At 43.9% G+C, this 25757-nt stretch overlaps 1 protein-coding gene across 5 annotated transcripts in view; it reads left to right on the top strand.

Moving 5' to 3' along the window:
- Positions 1-2104: 2104 nt before the first annotated feature.
- Positions 2105-25757, top strand: part of CNGB1 (cyclic nucleotide gated channel subunit beta 1) — a 69088-nt gene continuing 45435 nt past the window's right edge. Inside the window, exons 1-11 of one of the 5 annotated variants that reach the window (XM_059713693.1) lie at positions 2105-2161; positions 2302-3261; positions 5073-5148; positions 7225-7272; positions 10985-11027; positions 12131-12284; positions 12789-12858; positions 13401-13437; positions 20285-20450; positions 21024-21080; positions 23432-23488. In XM_059713693.1, coding sequence (XP_059569676.1) covers positions 3260-3261; positions 5073-5148; positions 7225-7272; positions 10985-11027; positions 12131-12284; positions 12789-12858; positions 13401-13437; positions 20285-20450; positions 21024-21080; positions 23432-23488 — 710 coding nt within the window. In that variant the 5' untranslated portion in view covers positions 2105-2161; positions 2302-3259. The other 4 variants (XM_019497271.2, XM_059713692.1, XM_059713695.1 and 1 more) reach the window with 4 other exon arrangements.

Genomic DNA, 25757 nt, shown 5'->3' with positions numbered 1-25757 from the left:
GAGACTGCCCATGTCCCAGGAGAAAAGGATGAAAAAAAAGAGGAACCCAAGGTAGTGATTGTGGAACCCCAGTCTGCAAAGGTGGAGCAGGTGAGTAGGGAGGGAGCAGCCCCAGGAGATGGGCTGACCACTGCCTTGATCACTGAGTCTGGGATGAGTGAGGACATTAAGTGTGTGATGCATATACACTAGCTCATTTGACCAGTTGATACTGATCAAACTAAGTCAACTGCAATTCTTGGTTGAACAGATGTCAGGGAGACTCTGGAGACTGGCTAAGAGAGAGATTAGCAGAGGGACTGCTGGTTAGGAGTGAGCTACTTTTGCAAATGGTGCTAGTGAGGCCTTTGTAGTCTGTGCCAGTGCCATAATGTGCAGTTGTGCTATCACCTTTATTCTCTTTCTTTCATGAACAAATTTTCTGGCTGCTTTGAAATGTGACTACTTTGGTGTGAGCACTTGAACACCTGGGTGTGAGAACTTGTGATCCAAGAAGTGAAACTGACTGAAACCAGGACATGACCTTGTAGCTGGAGACACGTGGATGGGTGCTTGTATTGGTTGTCTTCAGTACCTGGAAGCTACCAATTGCAGGGCACAGGCTTAAAGAGAAACTGAGTGGCAATGACCTTTGTTTCCATGGTCTAACCTGAATGAACAGTAGAAAAGGAGCAGAGAAGGCAGAAAGATCTCTGGATTTTAAAAATACTTTCAGTTTGGGTCAGCTCAGGTGGTGTCATCAGTAGCAAAGATAAGGACATTACAATATGTGACTTTTCACTTCAAGCTGTCTCTTCTGTGTTTTGACCTTTAAAGCCACCAGAAAGAGCCACTAAAGCAGCAGAACCTCCCAAAAGCAAAGGCACAGAAGGTGAGTCCTTGTTAATAGCATCCATGCAGAATGTAACTACCACATGATACTGTGAGCATTGGTGGGAGTATCCATAGCTTAGCCAGTCAGCCAAAGTGGAAAGGACCCTGGAGTAGGCAGTTGGCTACTCGTGTTTGGGAGTGGGAGTGTGTGGGTGAGGTGTGCCCCTGGGAGCACTGGGGAAGCAATGCAGGTATATCCTGAGGAGCCTGTGCTAACATCCATATGCAAGAATAGACCTCTCCAGTTGCCATCAGAGCATGTTGTACACAATCACTGGTGCTACCTGGTTGAACTGGCATCTCTCTACACAAAGAGAAACAGAAGAGTGGCAGATCTGAACAGAGTATTTTAAAATGCTTTTCTTGGACGTAGCTGCCAGGTTGACCTGGATAAATGACACATGGTTACTTAGATCAGTGTTATGGTGGGTCCTTCTTACACATGACCTTGCTTTACTTTCATTTAGGAGTAGAGAAGAAAGTAGAACCTGCCATGACCCATGACCCAGGACCACCACCAGCATCTGCAGTGGAAAGGTTTTTGTCTATCATGTGTCCTTCCTGCTAGTTAGGAGTTGGGATTTAACATGCCAGCTGGTAAGGGACTTCAAACCAATGTGAATTCTGGCTCTATCTCAGACACAGGCCTGTGGACAGATGTGGTGGTGGTAGGTGGGGAGATCCCTGTGGAAAGGGGTCCTTTGTTTCTAGCTTACATACAGAAAGGAGTTGGCTGCCTCTGTGGCACCTCCCTAGCCGATGGTTCCTGAGCTCATATGGGTGCAAGGATTGGAGGAACGAGTGGGTAGGTTAAGGGCAGAGCCAAAGGTTCATGTGCTGTTCCCCACTGAGCTGTCTGGAGCTGACTAAGAAAGTCTGGAACTTCATTAATTTTACTGTGGAGCCCACTCTGCAACAGGAAATACCCAGTCAGGAGCCTGTGGTAGAGTAGTTTGTCTGGAATTGAGAAGGGGCAGGTGGAGCTGTGGAGCTCACCCTGGTCTCCTCCAGGTTTCACAAGAACCACAATGTTTCTAGAGGATTCTGCTGCCCTCACTCTGCTGATGGAATGTTACAGGGAGCCTTCACAAGGAGAAGCCTATGGGATGATTTGGTCCCTGGGGTTCACCTCACCTGGTGTATTTGAGCCCTTCCATTCTCTTGCAGCACTGGAGGAACTGTCCTCTCCTGGCTGTCTCAGGGGCTGGAAAAGTTTGTTCCTCAACCAGCAGAAAGGCTGCAGAGCCTTGGGAGGAGCTTTGAGACCAGTTTGGATATCCTTCAGCAGGTAGGTCTCACAACCCGTGGAATCAGTCAGCAGAGGAGTCTGGTGTTCATGCATTGATTTCTGTTATGAGAAGACGAAAAATGGTCTTTACCAGTTTTGCTGGTGGTTTTAATTGTGTTTTGTGTGTGTGCACTCTGCAGCCTGAAGTCCCACCTGTCCAGCAGCTGGATGTTGTCGTACAAGGTAAAGTTATGAATGATACCATCATATTGATGCCAAACTCCTTGGGATCTTTATTTCTCACAGATCCCAAAGCATTGTGCAGAGCAGGCCAGTGTAATTAACTGAACCACAGGCAGGCAAAGCAGCTTTCCTGAGCAAGTCCAGTTGCAGATTTAGGCACAAAACCCAGGATTCCTGAGTGCCTGTCCAATGCTCTCTCCAGTTGGACACCCCTCCTAATATAGATGTGTGAATGGAGTGACATAGCTTCTTCTGTATCATCAAAGGCTTCCTAAAAGGGAGCAACTTTCCTCCTCCTGCTTGGGACAACCAGGATGTACCCAGTCAGGAGAGAAGGTGTCACCTTGCTGCTCTCTCAGTGCTGGGAGTGACTGTATTGTTTTCAGAATGCTCCAGCATATCTTCAACCTTCTCTTGTCTGTTCTGTTTGTGATTCCTCAAAGCAGTTCTAGGGGCTGATCCCAAGTGCTCACAGTGTCTGTGTGTGTTAGAGAGAGAGAGAGGATCTTCCATTTTCATGCCTTGCAAACGTAACTGGCACTGAACTATCTGTAGTAATGGGAGAGACAAAGCTGTCTTTGCCTTCCCATCCAGTACCACTTCCAAAGGAGGACAAGTCCCTGCCCAACCTCCCTCAACAAGTTGTAGGACTGGGAGAAGAATTCCCCAGGCTTTTGGGTCCTCATAGCCATCTCCTTGCTTGATGCCCCTGATTAAAGTCCAGTTTTAAGATCACTGTTGGGAAAGCAAAACATAAGATTAGTCAGGAAGCTCTTCACAGTCCTGTATTTAGCACACCTCTGTGAGACGGTTAACTCTCCACATACTGTCTTTCCCCCTCAAGAGCCTCCTGCACCCAAACCAGAGGAAAAGGAGCCTCAAGATTCTAAAGAGTTGCAATCCAGCTCAAACCAAATGTAGGTTCTCCCAGCAGTGTAGAGATACCTGTGTAGCATGGCAGTGCTTGTAGACCTAGTTGCTGTCCCTTTTTATTTCAAGTAAAGTGATGTTAACCACTAGAATGCCAATCTAATAGAAAACCCCATGTACTGGATTACCATTTGTTTTCTTGACTATCAGCCAGGTTGGATTTAAGGTGACTCTGACAGCCATACTGCTGGGGGGAGAGAGGAGGGGTGTTACTTTAAAAGATAATAAAGATGTTGACTGAAAGATCTACTTTTTTATTCACTGAACTCTGTCTCTGGTTATAAGAGAGGATGGTCCCACTATATAGGTTTGGGCCCCAAGGGCTGAATGGATACAGAGCCTTGACTCCACTCTGAATGCATAAAGAGATAATCTCTTTGGGTATGTATGTGCTACATCCCCTGTACATCAAGGGTGCCCACCCATTCCTGCTCTCTGGAGATAGAGGTCCCAAAAGACATAGTGAGGAGGAGTCCCTGGAGCAGCTTCACCACTGCATTTCCAGGTTTGTTGTGTGAGTGGCATGTACTCACCAGCAGTCCTCTGTGAGAGTGCTGGAGATGTCATTTAGACACAGCCAGAGGTCAGTGCTAGGATCCTGGCTGACAAAGGGTGTCTTTCTTTACAGCACGAAGGAGGATACATTTTTTTTAAAGGGTTGATTTTCAAATACTTGTAGTAGTGTCTTGCCACCAGCTCTCGACTGTCACCCTCCAGTGGTGTATGTCATCACTGAGGCTGTACTTTTCTAACCTTGCTAGTCCTATCCTGTAGGCTTGACATTGTTCTGCCCTCCTCCTTGAGCAGCGAATGCAATGAGATGCAAGCAGGCAGAAGGGCTATAGGATCAGCAAGGGGATGTTGGAGAACTGGTAACAGTTCCCTCATGGTGGAGGAGGAAGAAGTGAGCCATGGCCATTTTTTCTCTTTAGTTTAGTTTACTCCAGTATGAGAGGCCTCATGTAGCCCATAGCTCTTCAGTAGCAGGCTTGGCCAACCTTCCTAAAGAACCTCAGAGAGTTCAGACCTCTACCTCCCTTAGGCCACAAGCCCAACCTGTGGCATTTCCCATCCTCACATCTCAGGGTGGGCATTGCTTGACAGATAAAGAGAACTTTAGCGATTTGCTGTAGATCACAAGACCTTTGCTCAAGATCTGTTAGTGCCAGAGTTGGGAATTAAATTGGGTTGTCTGATTTCCTAGTTCATTATTCACTGGATAGCACTGCCTCCACTCTTACATCTGCCTATCTGAACCTTCACCAAAGTTTCTGCACCCTTAGGGCTACAAAAAAGGGTGGAGACATCACAAGAATGGGCTTTTCTGTAGTTTTTTTACTACTAGTCAATGTCAACTCAGCAACAGTGAGATAGAGACTACTTATTATTAATAACTATTAATGCTCAAGAGAGGTTTAAAGTAGCTAACCAGGAGCTGTGGCAGTTCAGACTCCAGCTGCAAAGCATTTACCCAGGATACTGGTGTGCTCATACAGTCCACTTTGAAGCCTGTGTTTCTGTAGCCAGTGTGCTACCATGAAGCACAGTCTCACTCCTGACTGCAGGTTAGATAGAGCTTCTGCATTCTGGCTCTGAGTTATGTGTGTTGAGGGCAAATTCTATCCCTTCCTCCCTACACATTGAATGGACCCTGGTTCTGAGGGTTAGCCCTGAATATGTTCCTTTGTCTCTGAGCATAATTCCCCAAGGGCGGCAGAGGAAAGGAAAGTGGGTCTGCTATGGTTGTAGTGAGGGTGTAGGGAGAGCTGTTATGACTGTGTGTGTTCTCTTTCTGCAGGTTTGGGAGCGGAGTCATTAACTGGCTGGTGCAGGGTTTTGAGAAAATGGTACCTCAGCCAGAGAAAAAGCCTGAGGTGGGTGCAGCAAAGACCAAGAATGTGCTTAGTTACTGTAGCACAAGTTATGTCTTAATACATGCTCAGGAGTTTACTGGGTACTAGAGTATGGAGGCATTCATTCCCTTTCATAGACTCAAAGTGAAATAAAAATATGTGCAGCTACTCACATAGTCCCATGACACTGCAGGATGGTTACCAAGATGCAGATCCTATTTCCCTCTTAGATGTCTACGTGGAATTCTATTTTAACTTGCTTGAGTGCCTGAAATATCATTACCATGTCCACTTTTTCCCATCAGAACTCTAAGACTAATTCACAGAAGCTGTGAGAAGTTAGAGGAGGGGGAGAACTCATTCAGCTTTTACATTAACACGCTTTTTAGCTGCTCCAGCAGGCTGGAGTTTTCTTGTTTAAGATTATTGAAACAGAAGAAGGAAATGGGAAGGGCAAAGGACTGCAGTTCTGAGCTCTTAGCAATTGTAGGAGCTGGCTCACCTCATCTTAATGAATCTTCCATACTTAGGGAAAAAATTTTCTCAGCCCCAGATCTGATCCAGAATTTTCTGCAGGTGAAACTTCCATGGTAGTGGAAGAGCTCAGGATCTTTTCTCTATGGAAGCAGAAATCAGTGGTATTAAGTATCTGCTCCATTCCTGCCCATGACTTGTGTCAGTGCCATGTTACTCATTTTATTTTTGTTCAAATGTACATAAGGGGAGTCTGCTAGCACCTTGAGGTAGAGAATTTCAAACATTTTCACTCCTGGAGACGCACAAGGCTACTGTTGCCTGGTTACTTGGTTCAAACAGATGCATATTCAAGTCCAAATGATCCTTTTTGAGGACTTATTCACTGTAATAAAAATAAAGTAATCCCTCTTAATTCCCTCTTCTCTAAACCTTTGTAAGCTTAAGCACTTCTCCTTATATCATGATGGTAGAGACCCTTGATACTGTTGATCAGTTTAGCAACATATTTCTTAAAATTTCCTGGCTACTCCCTTGCAAAAATGTTTTGTTTTAAAAACATTGGGTTTTCTGAAGCTGCAAAAATTATGGTGTGGGATAGCTCTCTCCACAGATCTGTCAGACAACAGATAATCAAAGAGTGGCATATTCAGTGCTTAGTCTAACATACAGACACACACCTACACACATACGCACAAGTGCTCTAACCCTTAAAAATGTTAGTATCCTTTTGAGTGAAACTAGTCCACCCACAGTTTTCCCACTGTGAATGGTACTTACTGACAATTTGGGTGATTTGCAAAAAGCTGTTTTCTAAGGGAGCTGTTACTTATTAAAGCAGCTTTATCTAAATAATTAAATATTATGCTATTGAAAAGTGAGGTCTCAGTAACACATTTTATACTGAGGCTTTTATAATGCTCAATCTATTTCTCTTTTCAAAGAGGAGTTTAAGAAGCAACTGGATCATGGCTTGTAAAAACCTACAGGGGAAGAAAGTTGAGATTAAGGCACCATTTGATCAAGTTGATCAAAATAACAGCCAGATCCAAACAGCTGGCATTAAAGTAAGAAACATTCCAATCAGAAACGTATTTCCTAACAGTGAGGGGTATTAACCATTGGAACAGCTCACCAAGGCATGCAATAAATGCACTGTCACTTGGAGCCTTTAACTCAAGTTGGATGTTGTTCTGGGAGATAGGTTGCAGTTCAACTACAGGCTGCTGATCTTAGTAGCCTCCAATTATACAGGAGGGCAGAAAATGTCCTCTTACCACAGGTTTTATTGGGTGGAATTCCATGGCATAGGTTATGAAAGAGTCAGGCTGGACATGCACATTGGTCCCTTATGACTCTATGAAAAGTCTGTTTAAAATCACTGGTGACTGGAGTCCTTTGCCTTTCCCCCTCTGGCTCCCTAGGCGTTATGAGAATACAAATGATAAAAACAATATCAGTGCCAGGTTCACAAGCTGTCAATCCCAATGAGGAAGGACTGCTTCTAGGAGAGAGAAGGGTATTCAGAGGGGCATTGGTAACTGTTCAATCCTTAAGCCTTCCATTGAGGGTCTCTGAGGAGGCCAGTTAGTACTGTAATAGTAATGCCTTTCTCCCATCCAGGTCTGTGCTCAGCAGCCCGTTTTATATCAACCTGCAAACAGCTGTCAGGTAAGAATGGGTTCCAGTTACTATAGACCCATTTCTTATCTGGACCCATGAGTGAGGCATGGTGACCTCCACAAGTAACTTCTTCTGTCACCCCAGTCTCCATTGTGCTACTTTTTAGAATGGCTTAAGTAGCTATATTTGTGTACAGTGCTATGTGCTAGGTGAAGAATAACCTCTTCAAAATAGTTTGTAGCCCAAGTCCCTAGTAATGAAAAATGAGAAAATAGATATAATTGTAAGATGTAGCACTGGTATTTGTCTCATTGTTATTCTTTTACAGACCTTTTCCTGAGGCATCAATGAATATTTTACTACATCTGTGTTGACTTTCTAGCTGCTCAGCTGCTGCAAATGCTGTTATAGTTTCTTGGGCCTGGTCCTCGCAATAAATTAGGTCATATTAGAATATAAGCTGGAGGAGTCATGTAAACTAACACAATATTAACACAACTTTTAGTAAGAGTAGATGGGAACAAGTTGTATCAGCTGCTTGCTGTTAACCCTAGAGTTCCATGAGGGTTTATTCATAATGTTGAGTATCATAATCCATGTCTGCATGGACTACCAAATTGTACTGAACTTTTTGTTAGCTTGCACAGCTCCTCAAGGTTGTTGTCCCTTTTGATCCAATTTTCTCATGCAGACCAGCCTACAGAGATTTTTCCCTCATTTTTTGTTTTCAAAGCAGTTTCTTAGACTACTTTTTAAAAAATTAAAGACAAATTCTGCATTTAAAGAACTCCCAGCTTCTGACTCAGTGATCAAGGTCCAATATTAAGTTAAATAGCGCAGGACATGGTAAGGGCAGCAGGCTTAAAGTATGATAATACAGCATGGTTTGTAAAGTCTTATGTTGTTCATCAAATCTGCTAACATATGGGCATTCAGTAGTCAGATAAAGAGAGTCTTAGCTTTGTGCTTCCTGGCACTTGGGATGCAGATAATAATGTTCTTAAGAAAGCAACCAATGAATGTGTAGAACATCATTTGACAGCTAAAGGCTTGATCCTGCGAAGTGCTGAATACCCTCAACAGGCACTGGTGCCAGTAGAAGATATATGGACTCACATGGCATCTTTCAGGATCAGGCTCTTAGAGCAGTACCAGCAAGTCTTTCTTACATATTTAATCTGGGCATCTAATAGGAACCATTTCCAAGTTTCCATGCTCACAATGTTAACATTATAAGGGTTCTCCTAGTATGTCACATACTACATCATCACTGTTATTGCCCCCAACAATTGCCAGTGGACCAGCATTAATGCTCTACCTGTTGTTAGTGAAGCTGCATTGAAATGGGAGATATCTCAGGTCCATTGTAATGACAGCCTCTCTGGTCCTGCTTGGGCAGGATTCACATTTGGCTTAAACCAAGCTCCTACTAACTCAGTTTTTATAATTACTATTGTTTTACACTAGGTCCTAGAAACCTCATGTGAAATCCATTGTGTTCTGTGGTTTACACACATACAAAAAGACAGCCCTCACTTATATTATGTATAAATACATAACATAAATATAAATAGGCAAGACAAACAGAGTGGAACAGAAAGCAAGCACTGGTCTCCGTCTTGTCAGTAGGGAACTGAACCACAGTGGCCGTGTCTACACAAGACGCTGACTGTGCAGTCATTGCTGTGCACGGTCATTTAGTACTTGTATAAACAAGTACTGAATGACTGCATGGTAACTGGAGTTACCATGCAGCAGTGCTGAGGAATGGCTTTTTTGTGATGCTGACTGCACAGGAGCTTGTGACTACTGCACACTAGCATCACGTCATGCTTCCTGCCATGTGATGCTACTGTGCAGTAGTCACAGGCTGCTGTGCAGTCAGCATCTCACATAGACATGGCCAGTGAGACTCAGTGGATTACCTTGGGTTAACAGGAGATTGGAGTAGAGCTGAGAAGTGAACCCAGATCTCTCAAGAGCTAGTAAAGTGTTTTGAAAACAAGACTATCCATTTTCTATAGAAACTGCACACAGGGCCATATTTGCTGCCTTGAAGTGGCTGAGGCTCTCAAAGCCTTTTAGTGCACAGACTGCCATCCAGGGCTCTGCTTCTTCCTTGCACAAGCTAAACCACCTGGTCTCTGTATATGGCACCAGTGCTACTCAGGGTGAAATTGCTTTCCTTCTGTCACAGCTCAAACATAAAGCTTTTGTTTATAAACATAAAGCTTTTGTTTATTTAAAGTAACTGAATAATAAACCCTCTCTAGTGTTATTTTTATTTTCAATGCAGAGCAAACTTGAGTGGTTGCATCACAGAGTCTTCCTGGTTAATTCTTAATGGAAGAGTAGGTCAAGAAGGGATGGCTTGGTAGGCAAATAAAGAACCAATTCTCCTTTGATCCTTTATTGGATTGGCCCTGGAGTATTTTCCTGCTGCTCTTGAAAGAGCCTAGCCTATTGATGCTGAACATTGTCCTGAAAGGACCAGGGCAGGGAGAATGACTTTTCAACATACAAACAGCTTTAGAATTAAAAATAAACAGATTTCTATCAAAAGGCAGGATTCTCTTGCGGAAGCATCTTTAGCTCAAGTAGGGTATGTTCGCTTCAAAGTGAGCAAGAAACACTGCCATTCCAGTCAGGTCAGCAAAAGATCAAAGAGAAACATGCTCCTTTTCCTGTGTTTTGGTCTTTTTAGCCACAGATCTCTTAAGGAAGGAAATACAGAGGATATTCTGTTGAGAGCATTTTGGAGGTGGGGGTGGGGTGCAAAACAAACCACTTTTTGTTTTAATCCCCATCCTCACAAGTCTGATACTGCTCAGCTCTACCATTGCACACAGGACTCACTCAGTAGAACAACATGGGCGTTAGGCCTGTATAGGATCAGAATTGGCATGATCTTCCGAGCTCCCTTCCAGCCCTAATGTCTATGAAATCTATGAAAAAAGGCCTGGAAAACATGATTTATAAGGACAGGCCAAAATAACTAGAGTTATTTAATCTGAAGAAGAGAAGATTGAGGGGCAATTTGATAACCATCTTCAAATACTTGAATAATGACCACAGAGAGGATGCAAAAGGGTTTTTTCTGTGGCCATAGGGACAAGACTAGGAGCAATAGCCTCATGCTGAAGCAGAAGAACTTTAGATTGGAGAACAGGAGGAACTTTCTAATTATGAAGGTGGTCAAGCATTGGAACAGGCCACCTAGAGAAGCTGTGGAATCTCCATCTCTGAAAATTTTCAAGAGCAGGTTGGATAGACATTTGGCTGAGATGGCTTAGTCAGAGACGATCCTGCCTTCCACTAGCGCTACCACCAATTCACATGAAGCAGACAAGACTAGGACATCTAGCTGTAGTGCTCTGTGTAAAGAAAAGGGAGAGTTTTGATTGCTCTGCAGGATTTTCAGGCTGACATACCCCCTTGTGACTGTTTAAGATGTATTACATTTTGCAGGATAATTTTTTTTAATCTCTCTCCATTATGTACTTCCCCTTTGATATCAGAAGGCAGCATTGGGGAAAGTAGATCTGGATTGTGACATTAGCAAGTGCTGGGCAGTCAAGTCACTTCCTCCACTTCGTCCATTTTGTACGTGTTGGCTCTCATTCCTCTGCCAGTATCTCTGCTATCAGGCTAAGGCTCAGAAGTATGGATGCAGGTGGGGGTGGGGGCTGCTACTGGCTACATCTTCATTTGAATTCAGGAGTCAGTATGTAAATGGATTTCTTATGTGTCTGTATAACAGGAAGCAAAGGAAAAGAAGCCTGAGGAGACTGCCAAAATAGAAGGTGAGTGATTTTGGGAAAAGTGGATGTGCTTGACTGTCATCTTTTCTGAAGAGGATACAAACTTTGCTGCCTGAAATCTGCTAAGAGTCAAGACCCTTCACAAGCACTCTCATTAAGCACTTCCCCTCTTCATCTCAGTCTTGGAGCCTTGAAGCTGCATTTCAGTGAAAAGCAGTAGAAGACCTTTACTAGTGCTGTGGAGATCCAGTGTGTGTGGCAAGTCCTGTGCTGACTGATGGGCTAGTACCCACCCTTGCACTCATGGGCTATTTGTACTGCTACAGGGAAGAGTTAGTGCTCTCTTGTAGCAAACCTGCCCTGATGCCTTAAGAATACAGAGGAGGAAATCAGCTACGTTCTTCATTGGAAAGGTTTAAAAAATTGCACAAAAAGGGCAATCCTGTCCCTCAGTGCTCTGGGGCACCTCTGATTTTGTTTCACCTTCTGAAACATCTCTTTATGCTTTAAAAGGTCAAGTCAAAACTGTACATAGACCTCTGTACGTTGTGGTTGTTAATTTCAAAAGCCTCCTATCTATTCATTCTTCTCCATAGAAGGGTGGTTTTAACTAGAGTTCAAAATGGTGGTGGTCATCTGGGAGCCCTGGAACAGAAACATGACTGCCCCAGTGCTGACACTGGCATGTCTGGTCATTGTACTTTGGAAGCTCATCAAGACTGTAGCTATCTTTTTTTCCCTGTGTTTTGTACAGCACCTGGCACAATACAGCTGACTGGGGTCACTAAGTGGGACTAGAATAGAAAGGAAAGATTGTATCCACTCAAAGGGCTACTAGCAGGTGGCTGAGTCTTACAGGGCTGACTTTTAAATCTGGGGTTCATACAGGGAGAAGTTCTCCCCTCTGCTGGGTGTGACTATACCATCTAAATACCCTGTGACTATACCATCGTAATACCATTTACACCCTCACAAAGAGACTCTGTAGCTCTGATGAATCTCTTGGCTCTGACCCTCAGCATAAAGAAGACTTTTACCCACAGGGCTTTGCCCTTAAAGGCCTTTAGAGCTGCTGTTTAAAATTAAACTAACTCTGCTGCTTTTCTTCTCTCTCTCTCTCTCTCCGTCTCTCTCTCTGTGTGAAGAACCAAAGCTGGAGCCTAAACTGGAACTGAAGCTGGAGCCCCCACCAAAAGAGAGTGCCAGTGAATCTTTAACTACATTAGAGGCAACTGCAGCTAGCCAGCTGGGGCTCGGAGTCTCTTTTTTCCCTCGGGCTCTAGGCAGTGATGGTAGTAGGTAATGCAGCTCCTTGGTTTCTGTAAATTTGGTTTAAGGCATGTGAAAGAAAGCTTATGCGAAATGCTGTGTAACTATAACTATAACTCGCTACATATATTTAATTTTTTTTTTTCCCCCAAAAAAGAAAAAAAGGTTTCTTGGATTCTTAGGTTCCTTAATGCTCTAAGCCTCTGGTCCTTTCCATTGCTCCTGGCATGCAAGTGTATGTCTCCTTGTAGTTGCTTGGTGGGATGCTCTTAACAAGGAAGACAACTTTGCAACATGTAAAGTATGTCTCAGCATTGCTGGAACCTCCTTGTTAATAGATGTTCTCTTCAGGGTGTAAACAGTAGATAGGAGGATTCATTTCTTGTCAGGGAGCACAGATTGGCACTAAATATGCCCCAGAGCAGGGTGGTGGGGGGCCCAAGGGGCCGGCATGCCCTACTGATGAAGGAAACAAAGGATCAATAACAAATAGGAAAGGAAAAAGAATTGTAATGGGAATTTTCTGCTTGGCAGGATGCTTGACTGGTTTGTTCAGGAACTGGAGAAGATGGTTCCACAGCCTGTGATCAAGCAAGCTGATTCGGTAAGTGGTTAATGGGGTAACGATTCGGTGCTTCAGCTTTACCTGAGCGCAAGCAGGTTCTTGCATGGTGATGAATTAGCTGGCCCAGTGCTGAGTTCTGCGATGTCTGAGGGCTGCTGTGCAGTCCTGTCTATCTCAGTGGAGACTGGAGAGGGAGGAGGCCTTTTAAGAGCCTAGCCCTGGAGACTTCAGCAGAGCCTATGTGGACTGGGCAAAGTTATCTGCCGCAGTATTTGGGAATCATGTTAGTCAGATGATAAGTTATTATAAATACATTTTTTAGCAAATAGTCAAGATCTTGATTGTATATTTCTTGCAGAAAATTCTTAATAGTACGACATAGCTAGCTTCATGCTGGGGTAGGGGTTCAGTTGTGACTCACAAGAGAAGGGTGCCATCTACTGAATTGCCAGATGTATTGAGAATGAGAGAGTAGAATAGTGGCAATACAGGCATACTTACATGCACACACATGCACCTGCACATACATCGGTGAAAAATAGCTGACAGTAATATTTTACTCTATTCTTTTTTCATGTTAGGAAGGAGAAGTGGTAACTGCGTGTCCGGTGGAGGAGAGTAAGTAATCGGTACTTCCCATTACATTACATTACATTATTTCATTCATCACAGATGTGTACCTTCTTGATCAAGATGAAGTGGAAGGAAGGGCTGCAGCACAGTTAGGAAGATGCCCTTGAACAGGCCTGGGTTGGGTTTCATGTTGCAGAGCTTTGAGAGAGAGATAGGGAAGCAGTGAGAACAATATTGTTAAATTGTCCCCATTGCATTTTTTTTAGTTCACTTTGTTGAGTTTTACTTTCAATACATTCTTGATTAGTATCAACCTTTTCTCTTGTGAAAGCTGCCTTGTAGATTTGGGATGTTGTTGTGACTCTCCAATCCTTTCATTTATCTGACTCTTCTTAGTAAGAGACTCGCATTTTAGGGGTATCTTCTCCAAATGTGGAGAATGTCCCAAACTGAGAAGCTTTGTGATTTTCATAGTGCTGTTGGAAGCTCTTTAAAACACAATTTCTGAGTTAATTTGTTATCTAGGTGCATGATTGGGTTATGCCAGAAGGAATTTTCCAAGTCCTTAAAGGTTATTGGAATTTGGATCAGATACACACTTATAACCCCTTCCAAACCACCTCTTTAAGTTCACTCATGAGGTTCGAGCTCATGCCTTTGGGAGCTTGAGGTGCCCAGAGAAAGACATCTTCTGCACAACTAGGAAGAGAATAAGTCTTGCAATAGGTGACATATTTGGGGTCCCTAGTGAGACTGACAGGCGAAGTATGTAGCCTTAACTACAACCTTTCCCCAGTAGTGTAACTAGTTGTGGGTGACAGGGACATGAGCCTCAGATGTTGACTAAGTGGGGGCACTGGAACAGAAGTAGGGGCTGCTCAAGACTTCAGCAGCTCTGGTCATTGGTAACACAGAACACAGGAACATGGCTAGGACCCAGCATTCAGTGGGTAGAAGCAGGAGGGGTTGAGGCTCTGGAGGGCAGAGGTTGGACCCTCTGTAGTCAAGCATTTAATCCCAAAGCCAAATTTGGCTTTTTATATTGTTGTTTGGCATGGCTTTTGGCAATTCTGTACTGGCAGAGCCCATAGTGGCTGGAGTCTGGAGCATCCCCTCCCCTTCCCCCACCCTTCCGCACCCCTCACCTTTATTCCAGTGCCCCCCTGCTAGGTCTTCCTCTGCTGCCAACTTCACTACAGAATCTAGTTATGTCTGTGCCTTGTTCCACTAGTGTTGTGCATCACAGCTTTGTAATAAAAAAGTAAGGTGATTTCTGTCATGGCTAATTTCACAAAGCAGACATACTACAAAAGAATGCTATGATGTCAGGTATGATAATGCCACCTGAATGTTACACGGCAAAACTGAAGGACTTCACAAGGTCACCTTGTCCAGTCCCCTGCACAAGGCAGGATCGTCTCTGACTAAACCATCTCAGCCAAATGTCTATCCAACCTGCTCTTGAAAATTTTCAGAGATGGAGATTCCACAGCTTCTCTAGGTGGCCTGTTCCAATGCTTGACCACCTTCATAATTAGAAAGTTCCTCCTGTTCTCCAATCTAAAGTTCTTCTGCTTCAGCATGAGGCTATTGCTCCTAGTCTTGTCCCTATGGCCACAGAGAAAACCCTTTTGCATCCTCTCTGTGGTCATTATTCAAGTATTTGAAGATGGTTATCAAATTGCCCCTCAATCTTCTCTTCTTCAGATTAAATAACTCTAGTTATTTTGGTCTGTCCCATGTTTTCCAGGCCTTTTTTCATAGATTTCATAGACATTAGGGCTGGAAGGGAGCTCGGAAGATCATTGAGTCCAGCCCCTTACTCTCTGCTGGATTCTTTCCAATCTGTCTATGCCACTATTCTTAAAGTGTGGGGACCAAAACTGAACACAGTACTCTAGGCAAGGCCTCATCGGTGGCTGCATCTACAAGAGCAGTGGATTGTGCAGTTGTTACTGTGCAGTCATTTAGTACTTGCATAACCAAGTACTTAATGACTGCACACTACAGTAACCAGCGTTACTGTACAGTAGCTTCCCTGCATGGTTTTTTCAGATGCTACTGTGCAGTAACTTGTTACTACTGCATAGTATCGTTGTGTCATGGTTAGTGCCCACCAATGCTACTGTGCAGTAGGGCTGCGTGAAATGAAACACAAGTTGAAACGGAACAGTGCTGATGGAACAGCGTTTCATTTTGAATTTTGTTTCAATTTGAAACCTCCATTCCATTTTGTTTCATCGAAACAGTGACACTGTTTCAATGCTGTTTCGAGTTTTGCCCATAGGCTATAATGGGGAAGCTCAAAACAGCCTCTCTCATCCAGCAGGCAGATTGGAAGCCACAACCCTGGGAGGGCTGCGGGGGCTGTGCCAGTCCTCCCGGGGTTGCAGGCCCTGATCTGCCTGCCAGATGAGGGAGGGAAGCCGGGTGTTGTTGCCTGGGACCAGTGCCAGCACACCACCAGTCCCAGGCAGGAGCACCTGGCTTTTTTCATCCGGCAGGCAGATCGGGGGCTGCAACCCTGGGACAGCTGTCAGGGCTGTGTGATCGGGGTCAGTTCACTTCTCCAGCCCAATTGAGCTGGAGAAGGGAACTGAGCCCCATTGCTCAGTTCCCCACCCCAGCGCTGTGATCCATCAGGTTAGGGAAGGGAACTGAGCCCGATTGCTCAGTTCTCCTCCCCAGCACTGCGATTGATTGGGCTGGGGAAGGCAACTCAGCCCAGCTGAGCTGAGTTCCCCATCCTGGTGCTAGGACCTGCCTGGGGAAGGCAACTCAGCCCGGCTGAGTTCCCCTCTCTAGGGCTAGGATTGGGCTGGGGAAGGGAACTCAGCTCAGCTGGACTGAGTTCTCCTCTCCAGCGCTGTGATCCAGGCTGGGGAAGGCAACTCAGCCCAGCTGAGCTGAGTTTCCCTCCCCAGCCTGATCCTAGGGCTGGGGAGAGGAACATAGCTCAGCTAGGCTGAGTTGCCTTTCCCAGTCCAATGGTAGTGGTGGGGTGGGAAACTCAGCTCTGCTGGGCTGAGTTGCCTTCCCCAGCCTGGATCGCAGCGCTGGGGAGGGGAACTGGGTGATCGGGCTCAGTTCCCTTCCCCAGCTAATCCTAGCTCTGGGGAGAGGGGGGAACTCAATCGGGTTGCTTTGAAACTCAAAATGTTTCAAAACTTTTTAAACATTTCAACTGCCCTCATTTTGTTTCAAGGCTGTTTCGAAGCCCTTCATTTTGTTTTAATTTCGCTGTTTTGAGCTCAAAATTAGTTAAAACGGTGTCAAAACAAAACAGCTGGTGAAATTTCACACAGCCCTACTGCACAGTAGCAATGAGCTACTGTGCAATGGCGTCTCATGTAGATGTGCCTATTCCTGACTAGAGCCAAAGAATCACTTCCCTTGATTTGCTGATGACACTCCTGTTAATACAACCCAGTATACTGTTGGCCTGTTCTGCAACTGTTGGTGTAGATTCAGCTTATGGTCTACTGTAACCCCTAGGTCCTTTTTGCAGTACCGTAGCCTAATCAGTCACTCCCCAGGATGACATATAGGAAAATATTGTATAGACTGCATAGATAATATAAAGGAACATTTTGCCATTTATTTCAAATTACTTTTGTGCAATGCATGGGTTCATTTTCCTGCATTGGGAGTTTAGAGGAATTAGGTAGGAGACTGGATCTTACTGGGGAGCTCTGGATTCCCTTACTCAGTTTGGGTCTGACACTATGCACATTAGGTGATGTCTCAGATGAGGTATTCTTCCTTTGCACCTTTCCCCTGCATTTGGTAGGGTGGAATGTTGACATCATGGAATGTCTTATCATGCAACTATGTCCACTTTGCCTTAACCCTCAAAATGAAAACTTATTCTCATGGGATTTGAACAGGGGAAATGCTAAGATGATAGTGTGTTTCTTTGTGGCTCTCTACTAGGCAGAGAAGCATTGGCCCAGTTGTATGAATTCTATTTTGCTCTCTATTGAACAGTCAGTGGCTGGTGATGCTGGTCACCAAAAATCACTGATGACTCTAGTTTGTGGCAAATCATATAAACAAAGCTCCTCAAGTCAGGGTGAAATTCATCTTTGTCCACAAGGCCCAGCACAAGGCCAATGCTCTATTTAAGCGTCTTTTAAGCCCTATTTTATGGTATTAAGCAAAGAATCAACTTTATGACAGCTGCATGTACAGGGGAGAATTTCACCCTTCACGTGTAACTGGCTTAAGTCAAATCCCCGATTTGGTATGTTGTGGTATTTTGAATAGACTTATGTGACAAATGAAGGAAGTGAATGGATAAAATTACTCACCTTCTCCCAAATCCAAAACAGCAAACATCTTTATTAATATATTCCCTCTCCTTTTGTTTCAGGGGGGAAAGGGGCTTAGAGCCTCTGAAACAAATGGAAAATGAAGACCTGGGAGAATCATCTTTGCACAAAATTAAATTAAAACAACCTGAAGAGAAAAATACAGTTGGGGGTAGAAACAAAGAGAAAGATCTGCAAGTTCCTTTCTAATTACTCCCCATGCCAAACTTAAACCAGGAGTAAAACCTAAGGCTCAACTAACTCAGTTGCTCCATTTTCAAAAGGGAATTTTAGATGCACATCTCAGTAGCTGAAGTCGATGCCCCCTTGGCTGGAGTTAGACACATAGTGACTGTCTGCCTCTCTGCTGGCTAGAAGAGGATTTTCTGCTACTGGGAAGAACCTGACTCTAATGCCAATTCCAGTCAATAGTATTGTCATTTTCTTCTGTTTTCACTTGACATTGATTTGTCTGGGTACGTCAGAGGCAGAGATTTTGATTCTTCAGAATATGGCTGTAAGGTTTAATTTGTACTGGGTATAAGAGCTGAAAAAGATCCTTTGAGCAACCTTCTAAGCATGGATCTTCCTTACGTCACTTCTGAATTCCTAAAATGATTTTAAAGCCACAGCATACCAAAATGTTATCACTGTGACCTTCAGCTGAAACCTGCTAACAGTTTGAATTTGCTTGTCAGAAAACCTTAGCACAATACCCAAATAACACCTAGCTTCTCATCATCGGAGACTTGTGTTCTCTTTCTCCCACTGAAAAGGTAGTTCTGACTTAGCAAGTGGGAAGGGGCCTGGTCTGGAATAGAAAATATTAGGTGTATAAATAAGGTTTAAGTGGCACATAGGCTTTGTGGCTGTTCTTTGAGCAGGGCTTATTTAATGTATCCCAAGCAATTGTGACTTTTCCTCAGACAATGTAGCTTCTCTGGTCTAGCCTGTTAAAAAGTTTCAGAGCAACTCTCAGCAGTTAAAACATTCCAAGAGAGGCTATTGTGTGAACTGAACACCTCCAATATACAGACACATAGACACAGGCACACACATGCATTCATGCATGTTCTGGGCTGGGTTGTTAAAGAACATTGGGTTGGACTTGATCTCATGTGATCCCTCCTAACTTTACTTTTCTATTACTATGATTAGGTACTCTTTTCCACTCAAGTATCATTTACTTTACAACAAGCCAGGCACCCATAATGAGGAGTTCCTACCCATGCAGCTGAAATAACATTTCTTATCTGTGTGTTTATAATGTGCTCGCTACATGGCAACTGAGTAACATTTCTGAATCTTACCTATTTTGATATATATTCTCTAGCAAACAAAATCCAATACTTTTAGCAAAGTGTCTTCTTTTTCTTCTCCTTTGTATTTTAAAAACTGTTTATGAACAATATTGACTAAATACATTGCGTGGCATTAGTACAATGCAATCTGGGGTAGTGCTGAGTGAATGTGCATTGGAATTAAAAATAAAATCCAAGCTTGGATCACAAATGTTGCTTTTTCTATTTTTGTGTATTTTTAAATGTCCACACTTTCTTGTTGAACTCTTTGTAGGCTTTGTTGAGTTGTGGTATTAGTGGGACCCCAGAAATCCCTTCTCTTTTTATAACACCTGATTTGGGTAGTTTTAGTTCTTCCTCTTGTTTTTTTTGCATGCAATTAGCATGTATCTGAGATAACAATGACTGAGTGGGCCTGACTTAATGGAGGCTGAAGATAATGGGAGGAATCTCATTGACTTCACTGGGCTTCGGAGCAGACCCATGATGACCCTTCCAGAAATGTGGTCCCCCATGTACTTCCCTGCAGCATTGGTAAATGATTGGGCTGTAGAGGTAGTTACTGTTTGCAGTGTAGAATGCCATGTCATAGTGTTAATTACTACTTGGGGATAGCTCATGACTTCAGCAGGTGCTGCTGTCACAGGTGTGCATGAACATGTACATTATTGATAACAGCTCCTGGGGGCATTCTGCTTGCTGAGAACACAGTCAGGCAGAATAAGCCTGGGCCTATGGGAGGAGATGTTATTACAAGGTGCAGAGCAGGCTTGTTTGAGCCCCAGTTCCAGCTTCTACACTGGGGTCAGTTTCCAGGATGGTGTTGTGGCCATTCCTGCACTGGAGTGCAAGGAGGCAAGAGCTTTCTGAGTCCTTTCCCACCATTGAGTCCTCGTGTAAGAGCAATCAGACCATAGCTGAGAGATGGATGGGCCAGATCCTCATGTCAATCAGTGCGGCTCCGGTAAAGTCAACAGTTCTACTCCAATTTACTCCGTCACAGGGTTTCATCCAGTAGTAAGATGTATAAATGCAGAGAAACCTATATTTTTATGGTATTTTTATTTTGGCCACATGTACACCCATTAGGAACACCAGGGGCTGAAAATGATACAAAGTTGGGGAACACTGGGATATGCTGGCAGTCTGGTGTATTTGACAATCTCTGTGCTGAGCAATATTTGTATTAAATGTTGAGGGCTTTAAAAAATAATGTAGATGGATTTGAGTAATGAACGTGCTGCCTTCATTTCACTGCTTCCTCCCCTGTTCCTACTACAGTTTGTATCCTCCCCGAGGAGCAGGGAGAGACCAAACTTGTCATTGAAGACATTGAATCCAATGAAGTTCTAGAAGAAGTGAAACCTTGCGATACCGAGATGGAACTTAAACTGTCTTCTGCTCCTCTCCCTTCAATTGAAGAGGAAACTCAGGAGGAAGAAGAGAGGTAGGAAGAGAAAGTTCATACCTGAAAAGCCACCTTGTCTGTCAGATCCTATATTATAAGGAATCAAGCCCTCCAATGTGGAGGACTCAGAGGGTGTAATATGATCCGTATGTGTTTTGTTCTTTCCTTACATCCATTCAATATATTGCGTGGGTTACTTAGCAGCTGGTGATTTACACAACTAGCTATAAAAGTGATATGCACTGCAAGGACCCAGAGTTACTAAAACAAGCAATTGGCTTTCCTTTCAATTTCTGTGAGATATGAATGAAAAGAACAGAGGAAATGCCAGGCTGAGCTCCATCCAGTACAGTATTCTGTCTCAGATAGGATCCAGCACCAACTGCTTGAGAGGGTATTGTAACAAACTGGTTAGGCAATAATGAGACCATATGCACTAAAGAGAAAAATTCTTTCTACCCTCTAGTAGTTGGAGGTGGACTTATTACCTGAAGCAGGAGGGGTTGGGTCCCTTGCAACACTTTCTTAAAATGCTGTTATCATCACTGACAATGCCTGGCCCATTCTCCATATCATTTATCCCAATCTCTTCCTAAAACCTCTTACTTACAGGGATGTCTGTGGTGACTGGTATGTGTGTCCAGCCCCAGAGGTACCTGCAGCTCAGCGGTGAGTTCAGAGACCCATATCTGCAAAGTGCAAAGAGGTTTGGGGTCCTTCTGGGTATAAACTACTTGACTAGGTAGCAAAGACACTGCTGTGCCAGCTTGCCTTGCATTTATTCTAATACATGTCATTTCTGGGCTCTCGTACCTTCAGGCAACTATCTGTCAGATGTGCAGAATCTCAGATACATTGAACTGTATTGTGCTTCAGTTACTTCTAAATAAGCATAAAGATGAGTCCAGCAATGTCCCTGCACAACCCTGTTTTAAGGCCTGATCCTGCAGCTTTTCAATTTCGTTATTGATTTTAGTGGAACAGAATCAAATGCTTACACTGCAGTATAACTAAAGAGTTACTAAACGCATCTTCTCCTCACTCTCGTGGAAGGCTCCAGCCTCCAGATTTGAAACCTATGCTTAAGAAGCTGGAAGGACTTGATTGTTAACCTTCATCAGTTACGCATCTGAGAAACAGTAAATAACATTTTCCAGCCAAAAAGTGTTTAGCCGTTAATATGCTTCCACAGGCTGCTTGTATATTGTACAAGTGCCTTTGAGCCCCCTAACAGAATTTACAGGTGAGCCGAGATTTTCAATTGCTGAATTTCAGGTTTTCAATAAAACATCATTGCCCAGCTGAAAATCCTGGCTGCAGTTGGCTCCCCTGTGGTCACAGATTCTGATCCTATAAAAGAGATTTTCAAACAGAAATGCTCTGCACCAGGATTTCACATTATGAGCCATATGACATGAATATGAAGGAAGGAAATCTGTTCTCCTGTGCAGCAGGAGTTCAGTCTGGCCTATCAGAGGGATCAGCTGTGTGGAATCAGGAATTTGGTTATGGGAAGGAGTCTGAGGGTGTGTTCTTTTCTTATCCTGAGGGACAAGGTGAGGTTCCTCACAGGAGTGACAGGAAAGGGGAATGAGTTTGATGGCTAAATCCTGTTCATCTTACCTGACTCTGTGCATAAGGTTAATATCAAGGGTATCACCTTCAGAAGAATCACGAGCTGAGTCTAGGAAAAGGAGGCACAGTGTCTGTGCTATGTGCTGTGGTAGGATAACCTCTGGAAAATTGATCGGTGCTCCATCTTTGAGCAGGAAACTGGGTATGGGATATATCTCTTGGAGTATCAATAAGCTATCGTTTGAAGCTGTCCACAGAGAAGGAAACTAGTTGATGAGCCTAGCTGACCAGAGGATGTCAGCAATTCTGTGTGCACTTAAGAAATAGGTGTGTGGCTTACTCTATGCTAGCAGCTAAAATGTGACAGTGAGGGAGTTGAGCAGCCTGTTGGCTGAAAGATGGGAGCCAAAGTATTTTGGGGCTTCCAGAAGGCTTTCTGGCTAACTCAGTCAACGTTTCTCTGGGAGGCTGCTTGCCAGCATAGCAGGCTAAACAGTCTCCAGAAGGTATTGCCAGTCTGTATCAACACAGACCAGCGGTTTACCTTGTCCACTCCTTGACTGATGCTAGCCACTAGCTTCAGAAGAAGGGATAAAGCTCCCATCATGGATTCTGGCTGTTGTAGTTTGCACAGTAAGGTACACAGGACCGGAGGTGGCAGGAGGTGACCAGTGGGAACGCTGACCTGGGATAGCAACTCTGGTGTTCCTAGAGCTATGCCTGAGAATTTAGCTCAGAAGTAAAAGGCTGTCTTTTACAAGTGAATTCAGCCTCTAGGCCCTGGATAAATACTGATGCTCTGCATGTCTGAAGCTCATTCCTTCTTGCTGATTAGTTTTCCTTAGAATAAATAGCAACTATGCTAACATAAAATGATTCCCAGAGCTCTGTTCCTTCTGTTGCTGTTTACTGGTGCTTCCTTCCAACCTACTAAAGATAAATGGATTTATGAACATTCATTACACAGGCTTTTTTTTTTTTCCTAATACACAGTCCTGGAAGGAAACCTAGCATTCCACACAGCCAGTCAGCAATTTCCTGCCCTAGAGCATGAATTCCAGAAGGAGGTTTTGTTAAAAAAAAAGGTTGGGGTGGGGAAGAGGGTAAGAGAGAGAAGACTTCCTGCAGAGCAAGTGGAATTTGAAGTCTCCAGTATGGTTTTTCCCTATATTTCTTTAACATTTTACATCATTCTTTTGTATATATTCTTTATTTCCCCCCACATGTCAGAACCTGCCATGAAAGGCTGTGAAATAAGCCTAGCCAATATTTTCAAGTCAGTCATCTCCAAATGTTTCTTTTAAGATTTTGAGCTGATACATACCTCCCTCTTGCCTATATCATCTTGGCAGAAATGTCTACATCCACAGAGTGTAATTTCAAATAGCCACCTGAAATTCAAAATCCATACATTATATTTACCATAAAAATACTTCCCTTGAAAGGTTGCAGACATCCTATTTCCAGAATGATAGTGACGAGGAAGAAACCGAGACTGCAAAGTAAGTGGTGTTCAGAGTTGTAAGAATTCTTTCAAGATTCACTCGAAATGTTTTTATCTTTTAATGAGAAGTAGCTCATAAACATCATATCAAAATGACTGTAAATATTGTAACTATTTCAAATAACAGAAATGTGATTATAGAAAGGATAGAGATGGGCTTTTGTCTGTGACCATAGGGCAGGGGTAGGCAACGTTTTTTGGCCAGAGTGCCGAAAAACACCACAATGCTTACCTTGGAAGGTGCCGGAGTGCCAGCATGCCAGAAAAAGAAAATGAAGGTAGGGGGTACATGGCAGGATGCCCTACTTGTGTCCCTTGCCCCCCACCCAAATTTCCTGCCCCCCAGCCCTGCTGCCCTGTGCCCCCCAGCCCTGGCTCCTGGCTGGCAGCAGCTACCCAGAGCCGGGGCTGGCTGCAGCTGGGAGGCTGCAAACAGCTGCGCCGGGCTTCAGACCCCAGGCATCAGCTTTGTAGTGGAGCATGCACCTGCGCATTGGAGCAGGCGGTGGGAGGGGCCTGAGGCAGTGCAACCCCGGTCTCTTCCCCTGCTCCTGGCACAGAGCTGGTGACTGGGCTCTGGAGCCCAGCGCAGCTGTTTGTAGCCAGCCTGGGCTCTGGTGTGCTACAGCAAGCAGCGGGCAGGCTGCAAACAGCTGCACCGGGCTCCACAGCTCTGGCATCAGCTCCATGCTGGCAGCAACTGCATGTGCACCTCAGACCAGACAGCAGGGCAATGCAGCCCGCCCCAAGGTGCATGCGCAGTCACTGCCAGCATAGAGCTGATGCCAGAGCTGTGGAGCCCAGCGCAGCTGTTTGCAGCCTGCTTGCTGCAGCTGCCCAGAGCCCGGAGCAATGGCCTTGAGCTACAGCAGAGGAAATTGAGATTGGAGATTAGGGGAAACTTTCTGACTATGAGGGTGATCCAGCTTTGGAACAAGGTATCTAGGGAAGTTGTGCAATCTGAGTCCTTGGAAATTTTCAAGAGCAGGCTGAACAGAGGGCTGAAGTACATAACCTTGTGACATCCCTTCCACCCTGCTTTCCTATGATCCTATGTGAGTTTTCAAGACATGGAATTAAAAAGGCTCAGATTTAAATAAACTTTGTTTTCACAGAGCTGATTATTTATAGCAGAACCACAGGCAAGATTCAAGTTTGAGTTCATGTTTATTTGCATGGGTTAACTGTTTTCCCTGAACTAGAGGAGATTTATAGCCCTGATGGGAAAATAGTGACATGATTTGCTCCAAGTGTCTGCTCTGTGTGAACTAAGTCTGACCTCAAAATGCTCCAACAAGCAGCTGACTAAAACTGTTTGCATTTACTCTAGAGAGAGCAACACCATTTATTTCCATATTTGCTAAGAAGTTTCAAGGCACAAACACCAGTTAACAGATGCAGTTTACCCTTAACCCTCAGTGGAATTTGAATGTCATTGGAGTTTAGGTCAAATGTGCCCTGAATTTTTGGTCTTTTCCTGATGACAGTGGATATGATCTTTGCTGTGCATACACACATCTCTGTCTAGAGGGCAATACTGTTTTAAGAGATGAGCCAGGAAAGGATGTTTTTGCTAACTTGGCTTATTCAAAGGCTTTCTGATGACGTATGGTACCTAGTAACCAGCAAGTGTCTCCTAGCGACATGTTCTCTTTCTTAGCAACTGCTCAGCTTCCCCTAGCAACACAGTCTTTTGGTTCCTACCTGCTTCCACAGGGGGTTCTGAGGAGCTGTCCACACAGCAGCTCAATCCGATTAACAGAAAACAGGATTTGCAGCTAATCTGTAGACTGCAAAAATGAGGGAGAAAATCTTGGTTTCAAAGTGGTTCCAGATTATTTAAAAACATGTATGTTAACTAAATGTATTCAGGAGCATTATGAATATTATGAAGCTGGGTTTAAAGATGAGATTATGTGCTGTATCTGCAAATACACTTTAATACAAGTAGGTGAATTTTAAAATCATTTTTCTATTGCAGAAAATTACTGAGATGCCCATAACCATTAGAAATAGTATCTTTGGGCTAACTAGTGCTTAGAAAGTGTTTTTGCCTAATTGATTCATTTACTTTGGTTTCACTTGCTTGTAAACATTTAGAATGTCATATACTAGCATCAGAATGCTGTACTCTGCCTTTTGCCTAAAAAAACAGAATGCCCAGATTTTCAGATGGAAGCAGAAAATGCATGATTGATCAGTGTTTAACCTTTTTGCTGATTCTTGTGTCAAAACCCATTTTTAATTTCTAATGTGCTGTAATTTAC

This window comes from Alligator mississippiensis, chromosome 10 (assembly GCF_030867095.1).
Source record: "Alligator mississippiensis isolate rAllMis1 chromosome 10, rAllMis1, whole genome shotgun sequence".
In the NCBI taxonomy this organism is placed as follows: Eukaryota; Metazoa; Chordata; order Crocodylia; family Alligatoridae; genus Alligator; species Alligator mississippiensis.
The sequence above is the reverse complement of the archived record's forward strand: the minus strand, read 5'-3'. Positions and strand labels throughout refer to the sequence as shown.